We start from the raw sequence: 21,011 nt of genomic DNA on the forward strand, positions 1-21,011 counted from the left end.
CTAGTTCCTGACTAATCGAGCGAATGCTCACATGCCGGTCTCTTTGGATAATTTCAATGATTTTATCAGTCTCTACGACGTGTGGCCTACCAGTACGGGGTGCATCTTCGACATGTACTACACCAGAACGAAATCGATCGAACCAACGCTGTGCTGTGCGAATCGTTACAGTATCAGGCCCATAAACTTCACAAATTTTTGCCGCCGCTTTCGTTGCATTTTTACCTCTAAGGTAGTGGACCCCATCTTTGACGCGCTATAACTGAAGACTGAAACGTACGATCACAACACTGTCAAAGAGACACTTGTAGTACAGATTGTCGTCTTCAAATCGCCGTTTAGTGTGACCCGATGCAATAAGTACAACGCAATATATGTTTAAATGTCGCGCTCAATTGACAAAATACGACATTACTTTTTCCCCAACCCAATATAAAGATAACGGCCTGGAAATGGCAAAATCAGAAATTTTAAAATGACTTCTTAAATACATCTTACAATTTTAAGACTAACAAATTGGAAAAAATTCATTCAAATATGACATTAAATCCACTTAGTGAAAAATGAATGATATGTGTTTGTAGTGGTAGTGTTGCGCATACCTTGAAGAATGCCGTTCCATATTCGCTCATTAAAGTATCGCTTTTTGGTTTGTTTTTATTGTAAAGCGCATACAAATAAAATTTCGATTCCATTTCCAAGAAGGCGCTGCCAACTTTCAACGGATTACGTTCATAACGTTCCAGTTCATTGAGAAAATGCCATTTGTGGAATTCGAAGATCTTCTCAATGTTGCCGAAAATGACATTACGCTGGCCGCGTAACGGCTGTGGTATGTCTTCGCGCAACAACTCGTCAACATAGTTTTCAATGACATAGTTCAACGAGTGTACATAGTCGCGTTCCGTGCCAATCATTTCACGCATGATCAATAGAAGCGTTCTAGAAAGAGGTATGTGGATGAACACAAACAAGGTCAGCGTTTAATAGATTTAGAATAAAAAATTAAAATTGAAAATAAAACCGAAATTATATTACATATCTAAATTTGTAAGTACGCACTTTTGTATTTTCGGATCCAAACAACTGAGTTCTTCCAACTTCGACAATTCCAAACTTGAGGCGTGGTATTGCAGATGAGCGTTTGCCTCCATTGGTGAGTGTATATCAGTGTAACGTTTAATCGGACGTTCATAGCATTCAAAGTCCAGTTCATTGCTGTTTTGACTGCAATCACAGACAGACAGATTAAATGTATTGCAATTCAACAAATAATGAATACCTGCACTTACCTTTTGCTATACAGATTTGACGCCTCATTGAGGCTCTGGCACGAACAGACTCGTGTCAACTTTGGATTTCCTTCGCAACGTTCACAACCGCCCACACCAGAATCGGCAATTTTAGATTGCTCTTCCTCACCATCTTCTAGCTCCAGTTGCTCACCGTCCACGTCTATTAATTCGTCCATATCCTCCATATTGCGACTTTCGCGCCAACAATGGCACGTTTGCCCATCGAACGAACCTATGCCTGAACTAGAGCGGTGGCTTAAGCGATTCATGCGTGGCACTGGTGTGCTGGTAATAACGGCCACATGTTGCAGTTGCTGTTGCAGCTGTTGCTGTTTGGTCAAACTTATGCCGATGTGGTTGATAGTGCTGTTGCGACAACTGCTGAGGTTTAGACTATTTGGTTTTGTGTTGGCTGGTGGGTCACTGCACGCAACTTGGCTGCGTGTTTGAAATGTAGTTTCTGTTGTTTCCAATTGCTCTGGCGTTTTTAGTTCTTTGGTGTTGTTTTCTTGCCGCAAATGCTGCTGTTTTTGGCGATATTTTTCTAACAGTACGGTGGCGCCAGCAACCTCGGCTAGACGTTGGATTTCCTGTTGCATGTGTTCTTCGAGATTTTGCGCCACCAGCAGGTGTTGCAGCCTGGATGCTGCCTCTATGCGTTCACGCGCCAGCTCCAACTTTTCCGCGAAGCAGTCCAGTGCTGATTTCAGATTGATGGCACTCTCATGCAACGCTTCGATATTTACAGCTGCATCGTGCAAATCGCGTCCCTTGGCCAAGTGTTTCTGTGGAGGACAGACAAAAGTGAAATTTTTAACTTTGAAAGGAAAAATTAAATATTGTGGGTAATAAAAGCGGTAGCGCCTTAATATAATAATAAGAAAAAACTTGAAGTAGATAATAATTAGAAGAAACTAGTAATAAAAAAAGCATAGATGCTTAGGCTGAGCTTCACTTCAAATTTTTTGCATGCCTCTTAATGCTGTCCTTCTGTCTCACAAATGGAATTCATAGGTTTATGGCACGCATGAAAGGTTTTTTCATAACAGAAATTCACTCAGAGCTTTAGAGGAGTCACTCTTTGACGAAATATACGCCTTGATATTTAATGCATGCCAAAACGGTGGCCTTAGCCGAATGGATTGAGTGCAGTGTGTAGCAGCAATATCACATAAAACAGTGCTCTGCTCTCGTTACTGCTCTGAACTTGAACAGATGATTAGTGGAGCAGGTAGCGCAAAACGCGACAAAAACTATTTTGCTCCGCTCCAAGCTATGTTTGGTACTGCCAGCAGCTCAGAGCAATAGTCAAAGCAAATTTTAAGTGCTCTCGGTAACTTGAGTAGCAGTAAAGAGCTTGGAATCGCCTGGAGCGCTACTTGTGAAATTATTCATGTGTACTCCAGCTACTGCTACTGCTATCGTTTCTGTTGCTCTGCTATAACTCCCATAGCTGATATTTGAGCACTGTTCATTTTCTTTTGTAAGACGCATTTTTTATACGTTTTTGTGGTGCCGCATTGAAAATGTAACTGAAAAATTATGTGGTGTAGGTTGTAGGTATGGTTGAAAGCCCAAGGGGGCTAACCCAAAGCCAAGCTTGAGTAATGGGTAGGCTTCTGTGAAAACTTCCAGCTTTGAAAGGCCAAAAAAATTATTGTTATGAGTACCGCTCAACGCCAGAGAACGCAAAGCAGAGGGCGCCACGCTAATGTGCTCCAGAGCCGAGAAAACGCGACGCTTCTGAAATCGGTCCTACTGAAGGCAACTGTGCTTAAAACAAACAAACAAAAAAACAGGGGTCCTGTGCAACGTGTAGGGAAGGGTAAAGTACCTGAAGCATCGAGAGCAGTAAATCTTGCATCAAAAGTTGGACAGCTGTCTGCATTCACTGCGGGCTTAAGACAGGCTGTTCTACTCTAATTTTTCCCTATACAAATACTTACACGAGTGGAGAGGAAGCAAGAGACGTAAAAATAATGGAAATTCGAAGGCATACATTTTCAGTTAGGCTTATTACTAATCCATTATGCCACCGAGGAAGCTGCGTACTGGTTGCGTTAAATCGCTCCAAAACTGTCCGGCTGAAAAGGTCCAGAGTTAAGCACAAGGGATGGAGACAATATAACGGGTGTTCACCTAATGACTACCTACCGAACAGCTGGCGTGGAAACTAAAAGACTTCTGGCCCTTTTCATCACCCAGAACAGGCGTCTGTGTACATATCTGTGGAGAGTGCTCGGCAGCAAGGAGGGCAAAACTGCGGAACTATTATCAATAGGCACCGATGACTAGTCAATATAAGCAATTAGAGAGATAAACAGTAGGATATCCTTCAGATTCGGCATGATTACCGTTCACTTCCACAAAAGGCGCGCCTATAGAGAAGCTGTGGATGAAGCGACATCGCGGGTAAAAATACTCGCAGAAATTGCGGATGGCTCAGCTAAAGAAACAACCAGAAACTAAGCCGACGTCAACATTGGTATCAAAATACTAGATGACGTTGCAACAAAGATAGTTGAAGAAGTGGTCGAAAGTGAGGTCCCTGTGGACGTCTCATTGTTACCTTACGAAAGTGAGAGAATCGGCGGTGTTGATAGCGAACACAAGGAAAATGGAATGTTGAATATCAAACCGCCAGCAGGTGCTGGTGTCCGGCATAAGCGGAACAAACATTTCGGTAAACATATTTTTCCAGAGGAAGTATAAAACTCAGTAAAATAAGATAAATACTAAGATCTATTGAAGAAGTTGTGCCCAGAGAAATACTCTGAATCCACGAACTGAGTACAATAGATCTTTCAGGCCGCAGTGCTTAAACCCTTATAATAATAATAATAATTACAATAGTGAATTGCTCTTTTATGCAGGTACGCGTTTTCTGGTAATGTCAATCTTGGGATACCAGTATTTTTCAATTTCCAAAAATCCCGCAATTTTTGGGATGTGTAATTTCTTTAATATAAAAAACAAAGCATATACTTTATATCACTCATTTATGGCAAGAGTACCTATCGTAATTCAAAAACCAGAATGCTAAAGAAAATGACTTCAAAGTTTTCAAATGTCTGTCTCTCTATTAAAAAAAAATATTGCTAGTAGTAGTGAGAGTCACTATGACTCCCTGCGCAGTATCTAGTTTTGTTGAGAAAAACAATGTCTATGTACCGTTTGCTGCTTTAAAAAAGTGGATTGCATTGCAACTGTTACAAGCCCTCAAATGATTAAAAGCTTAAGGCAAATTTTAGTCATAGTTTTATTCTAAAGGGGGGTTAAGTTTCCAAGGCCGGTGTTGATTTTGAAAAAAATAAAATTTTTTTAGGAAATTATTGTCATTTCTCTTTATTATCATAATATTGGTATGGCTCAATTACGTATGGAACAAAATATCGGCCAAATGACCGCCGCGGCCTCGGCGGCACACCTCCATCCGATGGTCCAAATTTTCGATGACGCTGAGGCATAATTGAGGTTCTATGCCGTTAATGTGTCGAATTATCTCATCCTTTAGCTCTTGAATGGTTGCTGGCTTATCGATGTACACCTTTTCTTTCAAATAACATCAAAGAAAGAAGTCCAACGGTGTCAAATCACATGATCTCGGCGGCCAATTGACATCGCCGCGACGTTAGATTATTCGGCCATCAAATTTTTCGCGCAAAAGAGCCATTGTTTCGTTAGCTGTGTCCTGTTGAAACCACATATCGTCCACATCCATATCTTCCAATTCGGGTCATAAAAAGTTCGTTATCATCTCACGATAGCGAACACTATTCACAGTAACTGCCTGACCCGTCTCATTTTGGAAAAAATACGGCCCAATGATGCCGCTAGCCCATAAACCGCACCAAACAGTCACTCTTTGTGTGTGCATTGGTTTTTCGGCAATCACTCTTGGATTATCATTCGCCCAAATGCGGCCATTCTGCTTATTGACGAATCCACTGAGGTGAAAATGTGTCCCAACACTGAAGATGATTTTCATTACGAAGTGCGCGATATGCATTTTGATTTCAACGCCCGTTTTCATAATAAGCCTGAATAACTTTAATGCGTTGCTTGATTATGTATCTTTCCATGATTCAAATTGAGTTAGTCTGAAATTGAAAAATGTCAAATGAAATGCAGAAAAAACTTGACGTTTAAGAGTGGTTGGCATTCAACATCGGGCCTTGAAATTTAACCACCGTACACACCTAGAACACGACTCTAATGCTGGCTGACATATTATTCGAAATGCATGGGGTGCGCCAAAGATAGTTAGCTTTGCTGATTCTCGATGTGAAGCGAAAGGTTACAACTTTCCCAACTTTATTATTTATTACTAAGTATAAAAAATTGGGCCATCGAACATATTAATTTAATTTACTTTAGAAATAGTTGCCGTTTTTTGGGGATTTTTTTAAAGATATGCAAGAATGTACACAGATAACCATTCACTCTGCTTACCATTGAAATAAAGTAATATTTTTCAAACTCCTGCTCTTGCTCTTTTATGGCGGTTTCATAATCCATCTGTACGTTGGCAAAACGTTGAAGAGTGGCATTGCCATCGCTGGTGATCCAAGATGTTACCTGAAATGTTAAGATTGGAAAAGAAGTTAAGAAGAATTGCTAAGTAACTGTATATATATATAGATATGTATGTATGTGTATGCAGATGCATGCATATTTTTTTATATAAAATATCGTCTAATCGGGATAGTCTGCTTAGTAACTCAAATTTGAAAGGCAGTGATGTTAGAAATTTAATGATTAGTGCGAGTATATCGCCTTTCATCTCCAGACCATTCTTGTGCTATTAGCAAACCTTTCTCTACAAAAACACACCAAGAAAAGAAATGGAATGGCTACTTAACGTTATTTTTTAACAGCGCCATGCTATAAATACCTCGCCATTTTTGTGGTGGCTTTTACATGAATTAAGTGTCGAGGACGGCCGCCGTAGCCGAATGGGTTGGCGCGTGACTACCATTCGGAACTGTGCAAGCTCGAATATCCGTGCATGAAACAGCAAAATGATGGCAATTATTTTTTCTAATAGCGGTCGCCCCTCGGCAGCAATTGGCAAACCTCCGAGTGTATTTCTGTCATGAAAAATCTCCACATAAAAATCATTTGGAGTAGCCTTAAAACTGTAGGTCGCTCCATTTTGGTTATGTGCTTGTTCCACACCACAAATAGGAGGAGGAGCTCGGCCAAACACATAACAAACGTGTAACAAGTGTAACAAGTATCCTTTTTTATTATGTTTTTAAGTGTTGTGTACCCCGAACCACGTCTCAATGCGCAGCTTGGCAGAAAAATATTGAAAGCGACTTTTATAAATCAGTAGAGGAATCAAAATTTCTCCGCTGTGTTTTACATCCCCTCCTTCATTTGAATGCACAAAAAATTGTACTTCGACTTGTAATTTTTTTGTTTATTTACAAGCCATTTGAAGTCGGCGTGTCAGTAGTAATTTTTTTACAGTAGATAGAACCGAGTATCTTGCAGAGATATAATTACTTTTTTGAAAGATTTATCAGTGACATAAATAAAAAAAAAAGTTCTGAAAGCATTCAAGGAATTTGCTCCTTCATTACCAACTGTGCATCGATGGGAAGAAAAATTTAAAAAAAATTATTTCGTAGATCGAAATTTCATTCGAAGAAAAATGGAAATCAGCGCTAACGGAATGTTTATAGCTACAATGGAACGCCAATAGTAGCACAAGAAAGTTGGGAGACCCACTGTGCCAGTGGCACGCAACCATAGATGGCAAAAAATGAAGGTTTCAGTTAAAGTTTGTAAAATATCGAAGCACAATTAATCTGCTATTGTGCAGAAAAAGTCCCCGTTGATCCCTGGGAATAGCAGCCAAGTCAGTCTTAAATGTAAGAAACTGTTGTAAGTTTGCACAGACGAACGCGTACCCACGACAACTGGTCTACGTTACCAGAATGGACAGAATTTATATGAGCTCAAGGGCTCAATGGCTCAAGGGAAAGAGTTCCGCAAGCATTTATGGGGAATATTTGTGCTGTTACAACAGCAACAAAAATAGCATCTAACTACTGAATATTTGAGAATTAAAAAAGCTTGAAAACTTTGTAGCTGAAATTTGTAAGAAACCTTTTTTTTGAAATTTTACGTGATTACGTGCAAAATTAACGAAATTTCGGCAGGCGGGTTGTAGAAATAATACCAAAGGGACTATTTTAAATCATTAGCTCGAAACGAGAAAAGTCAAATTATTTCTAAAATATTTAAGGGAAATCAACATTAAGCTAATTATTCCGATACTTCAAAGGTATATTTGTAGAAATAGTAAAACCCACCTGAGTTGCCCACTACCGACGTAAGACAATTTTGAAGTGAAAACTTCTTTAGAATCGTTGGGAGTGATTTGAGAAAAAGTGAAACGGAAATAGCGACCCTCTTGGCTACGAAGCGTTATATTATATGTTGATATAAACGTAGCGACGAACTAAATAACTTTTAGGCCAGCGCCGACAGCATGGCGCGGTAGCCGAGCGATTAGCAATGTGAGCTTCCGATCCAAAATCCTTGGTTCGAATCACAAGAAAAAAAATTTTTTTATACAGTTATTTTTTTTTTTTATGATATGTTTATGAGGAGCTTTTTTTCATGGCAGAAATACACTCGGTGTTTTGCCATTGCCTGCTGAGGGGTGAGCGCTATTAGAAAAATGTTTTTCTTAATTTTGGTGTTTTCACCGAGATTCGAACTGACGTTCTCTCTGTGAATTCTGAATAGTAGTCACGCACCAACCCATTCGGCTACGGCGTTTGTTTAATTTTACTGATGCAAAAATGAGGGAAAATATTTGAATAAAGTTTGCTTACTGTTTACACATTTTCCAAAGGTGACGGAGAACCAAAATCAATAAATAGCATCACGGAATTCATTCACGAAAATTTAATAAAGTATACACCAGAAGTATCGCGGATACGATAAAGTTCCAATGATTTTAAGAGGTGATTTCAACGTAAATTTTGCATTGGACACAGCGGTTCCTTCAATTGACTTTCTCAATACAACATTCAATTTAAAAATGTGTAACAATCGCACTGAATCGACAACACGATCAAAAACAACAATTGACGCGGTATTTCAAAGATATGTTGACAACATCGAAACCAAAGCATTTGTATCATATTTTAGCTATCATAAGCCACTCGCATCATTTGTTGAAATTGAAAACATTGAGGATGAATAATAATAAAATGAAGAAAATAAAATATGAACTTTATATCAATATTATAATGAACCTATAATTATCCCGCCCCTAATGCTGTTTTCGTCTCATTCTCTCTCAGTTTGTTTTACGGAAGGTTTCACTTCTATCGCGTCTAACCGTTAGACTGGTATTTTTTTCACTGTAAATATGTATTAGTAAGTTTTTTTTGCTGCTGTAAGCATTTCTCTATATTTCAGGCATCCCTCTTTCTGTGATTCATATAATAATTTGCGCGTAGCAGAGTGCTTTTTTATGACCCCTTTAATAAATAATCAATATTTGATATACGCTTTTGTATGTCAGATAATTCATGCACATATACTTTTGTTAAATATGTATGTATGTATATGTGTATGTGCGTACATACGGCTAAGCTTTATTTTGATACATATGAAGGGTGTTGAATTTAGAGGTATTAGATTTTAAACTGAAATAAAACAATGAAAATTCAAATTGGTTGGGTAATCTTTGTTATTTTTGTGTAGAACCATTCATGACTTTTATATTTAAAAAATGATTCCTTTCAAATGTTGGCCGCGACTACGACATTCGTAAACACCAATTTGGAATGACTCGCTGGAGGACTTTGGTCGGTAGATCGGTATCGCCAGAATAATCTTAGTAATGTTGGCTTTCAACACCTCGATCGAAGCTGGCCTATCCACAAAGCATTTAGACTTTACACACGCCCACAAATAAGAGTCCAAAGGTGTGATATCACACGATCTGGGTGGTCAATCCACTGGTCCGAGAGGTGAAATAATTTGCTCACCGAAACGACGACGCAGTAAATCTATTGTTTCACGGGCTGTATAGTAATTAGCGCCGTCTAATTGGAACCAAATGTTGTAGAGATCACAGGCTTCAATTTTCGGCTTCAAAATCTCGTTTATCGTGGCACGCTGGCTTTCGCCATGCACTGTTACATTGACGCCAGCCTCGTCTTTGAAGAAATGTTGGCCGACGATTCCTCCAGCCTATAGGCCGCACAAGACTGTTGTTTTCAATGGATGTAATGGCTGTTCTTGAATGGTTTTGGGTTGCTTTTTAGCCCAAATATGGCAGTTTTGCTTATAGACGTAGCCATTAATCCAAAAATGGGCCTCATCGCAGAAAACCATACGATGAACACTTTTCACACATCGTCGATTTTCGTAATTCAATTGTACGATTTGTAAACGTTGTTGAGGCGTCAACTTTTCCATAAACAAATGCCAATGAATACTGAAAAACCTATGTATTTACTATACTTTGACAGTAGTCACGTGTGGTCTGTCAAAAAGCCCTATTGGAAAGGTCACCCTTTATAACAGAAATGTACTAAATTTTAAGTTTGAATGTCCGTATATACAAGTACTTACTCGTTTGTATGTACATACCACAGCTATCATACACGCACTTATAGTTTGTATGTATGTATTTTGCTGTGATTATGCTGATGTGAATAAACACATATACAGATGTACATCTGCTACAATTTTGTGGAATGAGTCGATAATTGATAAGCAAAGTGATAAGTATGGAATAACCCAATTATTAGCGTAGTTTGCTCTGGTAATCCGAGGCTACGCCACGTAATTTATAAGAACGAAAAAAATAAATTAGTGAAAAATATAAATTAGTTAAAAAAATATATGTTTGCCTTTGCATGGTTAGCAAATTTTATGAATTCCTAAGAAAGAAAAATAAAAACAAAAAAAAAATTTGTCTGAATTGTATGAATGAATTTCTAAGTGCATCTAAAACGTAGTTGATAGTTTTTAATACTATTTCTCTCTCTCTCTCTCTCTCTCTCTCGTGAGATTATTAATATTATTCCTGATATTGATAACCAACAAATAATTGATTTGGTTCGTAATTAGATATAAATTGAACGGTGGCAGCTTTATTAGCGAAAACTTTCCACAATTAACCCAATTGAGCCAATCGACCTCGTTGAGTGATTTCTTTTGAATTTTGGAACAAAATTTGTATAGGATATCTACGTTTTTTAAAAGGCTTCAGGAAAGATGTGAAAAGAAAAAAACAATTCAGAAAATATTTAAAAATTATAATATTATATCACTATATTCAGTCCCATTGCTCTTGATTTCGATTTTGTTGGTTTTGAATACGTCAACTTCCAGATTTCTCCTCCAGGTTAGTGCTGGTCTGCCTCTACGACAGCTGCCTTGAGGGTTCCAGCTGATATCGGTGTGGCTTGATCTCTTAACACCTGCCCCAGCCAGCCCCATTTTCCTTTCAGGGTTTTCAGGCGTATTGGTGTCTGGTCACAACGATTCCACATGTCAGTGTTTGAGATCGTGTCAAGCCAGTAAATTCTCAATATTTTGCGAAGGCAATGAATGGTGAAAATCTGTAGCGTTTGGAGGTCAGAGGCTGCAAGGTTGCAGGTTTCACAACCGTACTTAAGAGCGGACTTCATGTTGGAGTTAAATATTTTTATGTTTGTGCACCGCGTGATAATCGTGGAGTTCCACACCGCATTTAGAGTACCGAAAGCTTGATTCGCATTTTTTATACGCTTTTCGATGTCTTCTCTTGAGCCACCATTGGCAGATGTACTACTCTGCAAATAGCAAATGGAGTCCACGTCTTCGAGCTCAACGTTACTGATTTGGAATTTTTCCGTGCCTCACCTTTGTTTTGGCAATGTTTATTTTTAGGCCTACTTCTGCGGGAGTTTGTGCTCCCAGTGGTAGTTTTTTTGTCTGCAAAATCGTGAGCTATGAGACAAATAACGTCAGCGTAATAAGGATCTTCGAGCCATCCATTTAGTTTCGAGTGTAGCTTTGCTCATCACGACTTCCAAAACAATGTTAAAAGTAGAGGTGATGGTCCTTCGTAGTCCACAAACACTCAATCTCAGCCATCCCTTTCCCTTTCGTCCTCTTTTTTCCTTCACCTCTTTTCCCCTCTTGCAATGGTATCACAAAGGATGAACCAAACTTCTTCGTCGGCCCACTCTCTGGGCAACCATCACTACCTAACCTAACCTAACCATATTAGGGCAATCCACCATTAAGTGCAAATGGTATTTGGAAATTATGAAGTCACATATATATACTTATACATTTTGTTGTTGTGCTGCCATGGGAATTAGTAAATGTCATGACGCCAGGGTTTCTTGCTCTTAATTTTTAGCTGCCCTACTAAAATATTTATCTATTTCACTTACGTAAATAAGTATAATTACAGATATGGATTAATTAATTTAAAGAGTTAAGAGATTTTTGGTGAAATTCTGTGAGCTGATTTTTGTTTGCTTCCTCTTCAGAAATCCTTTAGGGTTTGCTTATATTAAGAATACATTTTGTAATTATTACGGGTGCTGAGGGTGGTTTTTATTATGGAAATTCTGCTTATTTCAAAACTTTACTATCCAAGGCCGATATGGCGTTTCCACACAATGACTCCTTTCCACTCTCCAGCAGCATGAAATGAATTGACTATCGGAAAACGGTGCGCATCCAAAAGAAGGAATGTATCAGCAGTTATTTATTTGCTTTTTGTTCTTTCTCAAGGGACATTTGAGGAAGTGCCATCTTTTCCTTTTTTCGGTTAACCTATCTTGGTTCGGTGCTGCTAATTGCCTAATAGTTATAAAAATTTCTAAGAATACATATCAGTTGCCACTTAGTTAAAATACAGTTTATCTACTCAATGATTTTGTTGTTTGGAAATTGCATGGCAACAAAATCTAATACCGCACATTTCTTTGCGTTAAATTTCTATGTATAAAGATTACCATGCATTTGATGACTTACTCTTGACTCTGTTTTAAAAATACTCGTAAAATTCTTCGAAGTACGAGTATGTCTAAGCGAGCATCAAACCAAATTGAAATTTCGTATCGAATTAAAAATAAATTGAAAATGGTAGCTCTGTTGCGTGTCGATACATAAAGATTAAAAAATTTCGAAAATAATAGATATTTATTAGCAAAACCCCTTTTGCTGTGTGAAAAAAAGTACAAAACTTTGTAATAAATCACAAATTACAAACAGACCTACGAACGCTATCATTCGAGAATGCACACATGTCTACATATTTATATGTATTTGTATTATCATTAAGTTTATAGATGCGCAAAAACAAATGATTGTACTTTATTTTTGCAGAGATAAGCAAAATTTCGTTGCCCACTCGTCTACTAATTACTATTATTTTAATGGCTTAGTTAAGTTTGAACGGCAAATTTTGTAGGCGGTGTTAAAATTTCCCTCACTACCAAATGGAGCTCTCGCACAAAGAACGTTCAGAAATGGTTACATATATAAGTTTTACAAAACTTTTACTAACGTCGTTAACACTTTTCGTTTTGTTTTCAGAAAAAGCACATCAAGAAAGTGCTTAGCGCTAAGGGAAAACCCTTTGATGGGCTGCGCGCACGCACCGTTGTGCTGCTCACACATAGAACTGACGGCGCCCAAACTTTCATGAAAATGACTCATAATGAGCTTTTGCACACCAATCGCTTCACCGCTTGGAAATATTGCAATCTAATGCATAAGGCAATGCGTTTCGGTTCACCGCAAATACTCAAAATGATGCAGAGCACACAACAGCGCCAAGAAATTTATAATCTAGCCAATTATTGGGCACTACAAACGGATGCGTTAGATGTGTGCATCGTGCGGTATCTAAAGTTGTTACAATGCAAAGCGTATTTTCACTACAATTATACCTTCTTCAATGGCGCATTGGAGGCTGAAATAACCAAGGAATGGGATGTGAATTTATGGTGAATTTGCCATCAAATGAATGAAATACTCGTATTGATCAAAATTTTAAATATTTTCTGTCTTTCAGCTTTCAGCTATGCACCGATATCTTTGATTATTTGGATAATTTGTTGTCGTTGCAGCATTCCATTTTCGCCGGTCTGACATTGCAACAACTCTCTGCTATAACACCTCAAATACAATGTCGGCTGCAACCGCTCATCAATGTTGCGGCAGAATGCAGCATTTTGTATGATCAAGCGGTGAATGCGATGGGAGCAGTTTGTGCCAAATTGCCGCCTATCGACGTAATTGGTTTGCGTAATCGTTTCAATGCACTCTATCAGCAATTGCATGGATTCTATTGTGCATTACAACAGGTGAAAATTATACTCAAAATGGAATATGTGCCGGAGTTATCTGCAGCTGTGCCGGATTTCTATGGATATAGTAACAGTTGTACTGTATGCAGTAGCCAACCAACGGCACCTCCGTTAGGGGAGTTGTAGTAGTAATGGGAATGCAGAGGAGTTAGAGAGTAAGCAAGAGGGAAGTGAGAGAGCGCATGAGAGGAGGAGCGAGAGAAAGAGAGAAGGAGAGAAGGAGAAGAAAAAATTGGACAAAGCGCTTGCTGTGATCATTGTAAATATGTACGTGTATAGTAGCATTTAAATTACTTTTTGTTTGAAACTTTGGTAAAACTTTATTACTTAGAATATTTTTAAGGTAAATGTGTATGTATGTATGTGTGCATGCACATATGTACATATATTTCATTTATTCATTTAGTATATCAAGAAATACAACGTTTCTTATAGAACTAACAGTTTTTGTAAGAATTATAGAAGATATATACATGTTTTATTACAACGTAAAAAATTTATTGAATGATAATTTGAACTTACGTTTAGGTAGCGATAACTCAAAAGCCAAAGAAATCTGGTTAAACTCATGCAATTACCTAATGAAAGGTGCCTTCGAGACATAAACAGTTCTAACCCACTTCAGAAAGAATAAATCATTACTCCGAAGATTTTTTCGAGGTATTTGGAAATGAATGTGCTCTATGATCAAAGGTGAGTCACTCGAAAACAAAGCAGAGTGAAAGTATACTTCTTCTACTTTGTAACGATTTTAACACGTTCCCGCCGGTTACCGAATTTGTGGCTTTGTAACTCCAAGATTGCTTCATCGGACGGCGCTGTTGTAACCGTAATTGCATATCGCTCAGTGAGAGCTGTCGACTATGTCTGCGTTAGATGTAAACTATTTCTCTCCTTTTTGCTCAGAAATCCGTTACGAGTATTCTCAGAAAAACGCCCGATGGGACAATTGCGAATGTACCACCAATGGTACAAGCCGCTCAATGGGACAGGCCTCAATGTACCACTAGTGGTACATGCCGGAGGGATCGTGTTAAATTTAGTAATGCACACCTTACTTTGTATAGGTGCATCGGATTAGAACAGTTTAAAGATCTGAGTGCAAAACGAAGAAATTTCTTTTGCATGCGTTCAAGTCTATTGATGGGACACTGATGCTATGGTCTCAAAATAAAGATGGCAAACTCCAAATTATACCGTACGAGCGAAGTATATAGTGACTTTAAAGTGCGAGGGTCGATAAAATCGGGAACAAAACGCCGAATGAAGGCAAATGTAGAATACGAGTTGGCTTTGACAAAACTCAACTGACTAAGAAATTGAAAAGTGGAATCAAATATTACACCCAAAGCAGTAATTTCATTAAGAGTATTTAGTCGTGAGTTCTTTATAAAATATGCGGTAGAGATTAAGTGCTTTGACTTTGAAAATGGCACATGAGAGCATTTCTAAATCCTAGACCTTTGCCACCTGACTTTTATTGTGATTTTAACAAAGCTAAGAAATAAGGGCACATTGTGACTGTGACTAGGGCTAGTTAATAGCAATAATCAATAATTTAAATGGGCAAACATTAGTTAAAAAAAATATATATAAAAAAGCCCATTTATTTAAGGGGAGGGGGTAAAATTTTGAAAAAAAAAAATTTGTTTTCATAAAATGTTAATGTAATCCTTTAAGAATATGTCAAAAAAAAATTAGGAAGTATATTTAAGTATTTCTTATATTATAGATGGTCAACTTGACGAGTCTATTCTTTGCGTTCAAAAAATTTTTTTTCGAAGCAAATATAGTAGGAAAATTCGCCTACAGAAATCAATATATATATATATATACATACATATATGGCATCGCGTACACCTTTTTTGGGTGTTTGGCCGAGCTTCTCCTCCCATTTGTGGCGTGCGTCTTAATGCTGTTCCACAAATGGAGGCGCCCACAGTTTTAAGCCGACTCCGAACGGCAGATATTTTTTTATGATCAGGTTTTTCATGGCAAAAATACACTCGGAGGTCTGCCATTGCCAGGTGAGGGGCGACCGCCATTAGGAAAAACACGTTTTCTTCATTTTGGTGTTTCACAGAGATTCGAACCTACGTTCTCTCCGAATTCCAAATGGTAGTCACGTACCAAATCATTCGGCCACGGCGGCCGCCATACTTTGCCCCACTAAAATATCTAAACCACGAATTTGAGTATACCGTTCGCCTTATTCCAATGAAACATGCACCGATTTGCAGAAAATAACTTCTTTTAGTGTAGAAATGCCAACCCCTAAGGGGACTTGGCATCTGACATGTGGACGAGCATGTGGAAATCAAAAGATGTCTCTAAAACCAATAAGTTAGGAAATTGAAATTTGGCACGAATGCATAAATTGTAAATACCGTGCTTCGTACTTATGGTGAAAAGTGGTAGGTACTTGGAAAAGGGGAAATGTCACCTTCCGTACGAGTATAAGCTGAAATTTCCAAATCGCTTTTCTCCGAAACCCCAAATGCGAAGATAATGAAATTTGATACAATTGCAGAAATTCTCATTACCAGTGTTATGGTAAAAATTGTTAAGGAAAAAGGGGACATGCCGCTCCCATACAAACTTAAATCTAATTTCATGTGTACAAAATAAATGAGTCAACGAAAAATTTAAAGTTTTAAAATATTTTTTATCGATCGCTACCAGAGTTTAAAAATATTTATATATTTTATCACATTGTATAGTCCAATTGAAATTGGATAAAACTCACTACTCTCAGTGAGAATTGTTAATAAGTAATAGGCCAAAAAAAGCACCATAATAATGCCGAAAGACCAAAAATTGGCCACGTTTGAGATTGGAAGCTGGAGCTTTTCGTATCAAAAATCGCATGTCAGAAGGACGGAAGAAAGGACGCTGTCGCAAATGCATTATATATGCACATATATATGTACGAGTATAACAGTATGAAAGATGAACCAAATAAATAAATATTTTCAACAGGAATGAAATACCCTGTTTGAGGAATCCTCGTATTTTGTTTTGCGCTATTGGGAATGGCAGAGAAACTAAGTTGCGGCTTTGTTTCTTTTCGTATGTCAGAAGGGTTTCGAGGATTGGAAAAGACGCTGCCAAAAGTGTATTACATAGGTACATAAGTATGTATAACGGTATGGAGTATGATTTTGAAAGTAATAAATGGAAATGGACGAATAAATAAATGTTTTTCAACAAGAAAAAAGTCATCTTATTTTTTGAGGAAGTCTCGTGTTTTGTTTTGCGCTATCGGGAATAGCAGAGAAGCAACAATAAGTTACGGCTTTGTTTTTTTTCAGATAAAAAATGTTGAACTAGTGTCAAGATTATAAAAAAAGTTCTGTCAAAGATACTAATTTCAGACCTACAAAATATAATCTTTGTTTTATATTTGAAGAGATATCAACAGAATTTTTATCTGATAATGACGGTGACGAAATATGGTTAAATTTCTGAATTTATAATTTAAATTCATTTTAATTTTAACTAGCATTTCAACCATTAAGCAGCAAATAAAATTTTTCTAATTTTTTTGTATTTTTTTGTGCGATTTGTTTATTTATGTATCTAAATAATTTGAGCAATTAATTTCCATGAAAAAATTGTATGAATTAATATATTTAAAATAATATTTTATAATTAATTAATTTTAAATATTTCATTTTTTCCTTATGAAAATAGTCAAGTGTTATGTGTTTTTTAAATATATAATTGAAAGGAATAACTGAATAGTGTGGAAACTAAAGTTCGCAAATATTGCTCAAAAAATTTGGTGGCATTAACCGCTACAGAAGGTGAATTTATTATATAAAAAAAAAAACTACATGTTCGCTAAAACAATAGCCAACGGAAGGGGAATTAGAGTAGCTCAGCTGCAGTAAAATCAATAAAATCAAACAGTTCTAATAGCGCAAGCATAAACGATAAAAGTGGCTTGTATTTATACGCGGCTAGGTTCGAAAAAATGCATGCGCTTTTGTATCCCTTCTCACATAACCACATTTCTAGCTGGTACTTAGCTTGCGGGGTATATATACAGATATATGTATGTACATAGAGACAAACATAAATATGTACATATACACTTGCTTGACGTTTTATTATACTTTAATTATCAACTCATCATCATGCTCTGTAAAGCGGCACAATGCTACTGAAAACCCCCATTGTTCATTCACCCAGCTCGCTGACGTCTCAAATCGTGCGACTCAACGGTATCGATTGAGTTGTTTACCAATAACTTTTGCAGTGATAAGATGTGACAAATTCAATGAAAAATTTATTAAAGTCAATGCAAAAGAATTTAAGACAATGAACAGAGTATCGATAGAGAAGGCACACAGACTAGTAAATTAACATTTCAGCAGATTAATATGAGAAAAATTTAAAGGATTGTAGAACTTTAATAAGAAGAGGGTGGTGAATTCATTCTAGACTTGGGGGATCACAAAGCCACTCATAATAGTTCATACTACATTTTCTGAGCCATTAAGGCTAGAGGTAGCATCGTGATTGTGATTGTCCAAGCATCATATATAGCGCCAAATATCTAATTATAATTTCTTCCAAAAGTCAGTGAGAAAATGTGAAAACTTCTTTGTATTCCTAAATATTTATTTATTTTTGAAGTGAATGACGAGCGAGTGATGGACGAGCGAGAATGGAGAGTAAAATTTCAAGGCCATGCAACGTTTTGGGCATTTTCGTTCCGCGAGAGAGAAAAAAGATATAACGTAGAGGAAAAGGAGAGAGAGAGCTATAGCTTGTATATATCTTAGATACACCTTGAGCTATTTTTCCTGAGTTTTTCCTTGTGGTTGCTAATTTCTAGAGAGAAATAACACTGCCTACTTTTTGGCTTTTGTTTGTTGGTGCAAACTTGTAGGAAATATATTTTTAGTGCCTACTTTTTGGAGTTATATTTCCTTGGTGACTACTGTTTGGGGCGCTTTTTGGTCCCAATTGTTTTGGCGATATTTTTTGGTACCTACTTTTTGGCGCTTATTTCCCTTTCCTGGCGTCGGATTTATTTGTATTGCTTGCGTTAATTTGTGCCGTTGCTACGGTCCTGGAATCGCTGCATTTGTGCGGGTGATAAACGCTCGGAGTAGTTCGCGTTGTTGCCACGGTTTGTGTTCGGCGTTAACCTACACCGGTCTACCCATCTCCGTTTTTTGTAAATTTGGTCTATTTGTACATATTCTCTGCAAATGTTGTGAATTTATTTAGATATATATTCTTTCTCTCTCTCATTCTCTCCCTCTTTCTTTGTCTGCCTTGAAAGTTTCACTTCTGTTATGTGTACTACGCTACACGCACTTTTTTTTCTGGATACGTTCAAAGCATTGAAATTATGGACTCTGTTTTCTAAATTATATTATTTATGTTCATGGTTTATTAAACTAATAACTTTTCTTAATAAAATAATTTGTTTCCAATACAAAATTTTAAAATTTCATCAAACCAGTTCAATATGTTTCTAAGAAATCTATTATCGGTGTATATGTATAGGTACATATGGATGTATAAATATTGATTTATATATATAAATATGATATTTTATACTTCCCAGATATTATCTTCGAATTTGTGGTATGTGCTCTTATGTTGTCTTAAAAATTACCCCCATCCTCGCCTCCAAAAGACAATTGGATTTTATTAGAAATTTTTTTCTTGGAGCCCTGCCATATTTCTTTAAGGAAGGAGTTTTTTAATCATTTTTTACGATTCAAAAATATTAGATGAAGCATACACTTTTGACGGTTTTCAGCTACGTATATGTTTCTAACCCTTTAAATGCTTATGAGTATGTCGAGTATACCCGAGTAATAACTTTATTCTGTGATGTATTGCCCATTTTGATCAATGACCTTCTGCCATCTTTCAGGCAGCATCATAATCGCACGTTCATAAAAATTCTGGTTTTTATTAGCAAAAAACTGAAACAGGTACGATTTGACATCATCATAATTATTGAAATTTTTACCATTCAAGAAGTTTTGTAAAGTAACGAAACAAATACTAATCAGATGGTGTAAGGTCAGGACTAGATGGTGGATGTGGCAAAACATCCCAACCAACCTCCAATAATTTTTGCCGACTGGCCAAAGATGTGTGTGGCCTTGCATTGTCATGATGGAATACAATACTTTTTCGATTTGTCAATTCGGGCCGCTTTTCTTCAACTGCATTGTTTAATTTCATTAGTTGTTCAATGTAGACATCAGAATTGATCGTTCGGTTGGGTGGTAAGAGTTCAAAGTGGACAATTACTTTGTAATCCCACCAAACTGATAAGAAAACCTTCTCTTGACGAATATCAGCTTTTTATGTTATTTGAGTTGGTTCACCTGGCCTGCTCCACGATCTTGATATTGTTGTAAACAACTCATTTTTCATCGCCAGTTATCAGCCGTTTTAAAAATGGATAATTTTCATTACGTTTCTTTAGCAAATCGCAGCTGTTAATGCATTGCATTAAATGCGTTTCTTTCAGTTTGTGAGGAACCCACGTATCGAATTTTTGTATTCATGTATGTGATACATGAAGTTTCTCTGCAATCTCACGTGCTGTACTGTGATGATCCGAATCGATTATTGCTTTGATTTGGGCCATGGGATTCACCAGAACGAAATTTGGCAAGACAATTTTGACACTGCAGTTCTTTTAAGGCTTCGTCACGATAAACAGCACATAACTTTTTATGAGCTTGCGATGCGGTTTTCCCTCTCCCAAAATATTACGAAAATGCAACCGATCAACAAACTTTTTTTACTGATTGACAGCTGAATTGCCAACTATCAAATAACTTAATGTGTTTTACATTTGTTCTACGTCTGCGAACCTCAAAATTCAAGTGAGGCCATCTATGAGTGAAATCCGCAATTACTTAGTTGCCAACCCAATACATTACTGGGACAACTCCAATTGTGTATATCTAAACAAGTCCTGTCACTTTCCTAGCATTCCGCTAACATTTATAGGCAATGTTAGCACTCTTGCAACAACAACATTTAACACTCTATCTGCCAAGTAGCATTTCGCAAAAAAATATTAAAATTGGGAATTATTATTAAATAGGAATTATGAACCAACAACAGCAGAAACTCTTAAGATAAAATAAGTTGTTTCCTATATCTTTTAAAAGCGACAGTGAAAAGCCTAGTAAACTTAACTTGTGTGGCTTGTAAATGAAAACTTTATCAGGAAAATTAAAATATTTTATGTGCAGAATATTTTTTAAATGCGGCAAAATGCAATGATATGGAAATGGCATTTCATTTGCATTCACTTTCAATTTTCTACGCAATAATTTCTGTTATATACATTTATACATACATACATACATCC

The 21,011-nt window shown here is 37.0% G+C and overlaps 2 protein-coding genes across 3 annotated transcripts in view; one reads left to right on the forward strand and one right to left on the reverse strand.

The window, feature by feature from the left end:
• LOC129242809 (uncharacterized) overlaps positions 1 to 21,011 on the reverse strand; it is a 169,622-nt gene that overhangs the window by 10,582 nt on the left and 138,029 nt on the right. For both annotated transcript variants that reach the window (XM_054879666.1, XM_054879665.1), the window contains exons 6-9: positions 5,748 to 5,873; positions 1,293 to 2,080; positions 1,063 to 1,227; positions 603 to 942 (exon numbers count right to left, since the gene is read on the reverse strand). In XM_054879666.1, coding sequence (XP_054735641.1) covers positions 603 to 942; positions 1,063 to 1,227; positions 1,293 to 2,080; positions 5,748 to 5,873 — 1,419 coding nt within the window. The remainder of the gene's footprint in view (positions 1 to 602; positions 943 to 1,062; positions 1,228 to 1,292; positions 2,081 to 5,747; positions 5,874 to 21,011) is intronic.
• Positions 12,722 to 13,864, forward strand: LOC129242810 (huntingtin-interacting protein 1-like). The gene is made up of 3 exons (XM_054879667.1): positions 12,722 to 12,808; positions 12,873 to 13,285; positions 13,354 to 13,864. Exons 1-3 carry the CDS (start codon positions 12,776 to 12,778, stop codon positions 13,772 to 13,774), a joined length of 867 nt encoding a protein of 288 aa, XP_054735642.1. The 5' UTR covers positions 12,722 to 12,775; the 3' UTR covers positions 13,775 to 13,864.

This window comes from Anastrepha obliqua, chromosome 3 (assembly GCF_027943255.1).
Source record: "Anastrepha obliqua isolate idAnaObli1 chromosome 3, idAnaObli1_1.0, whole genome shotgun sequence".
In the NCBI taxonomy this organism is placed as follows: Eukaryota; Metazoa; Arthropoda; class Insecta; order Diptera; family Tephritidae; genus Anastrepha; species Anastrepha obliqua.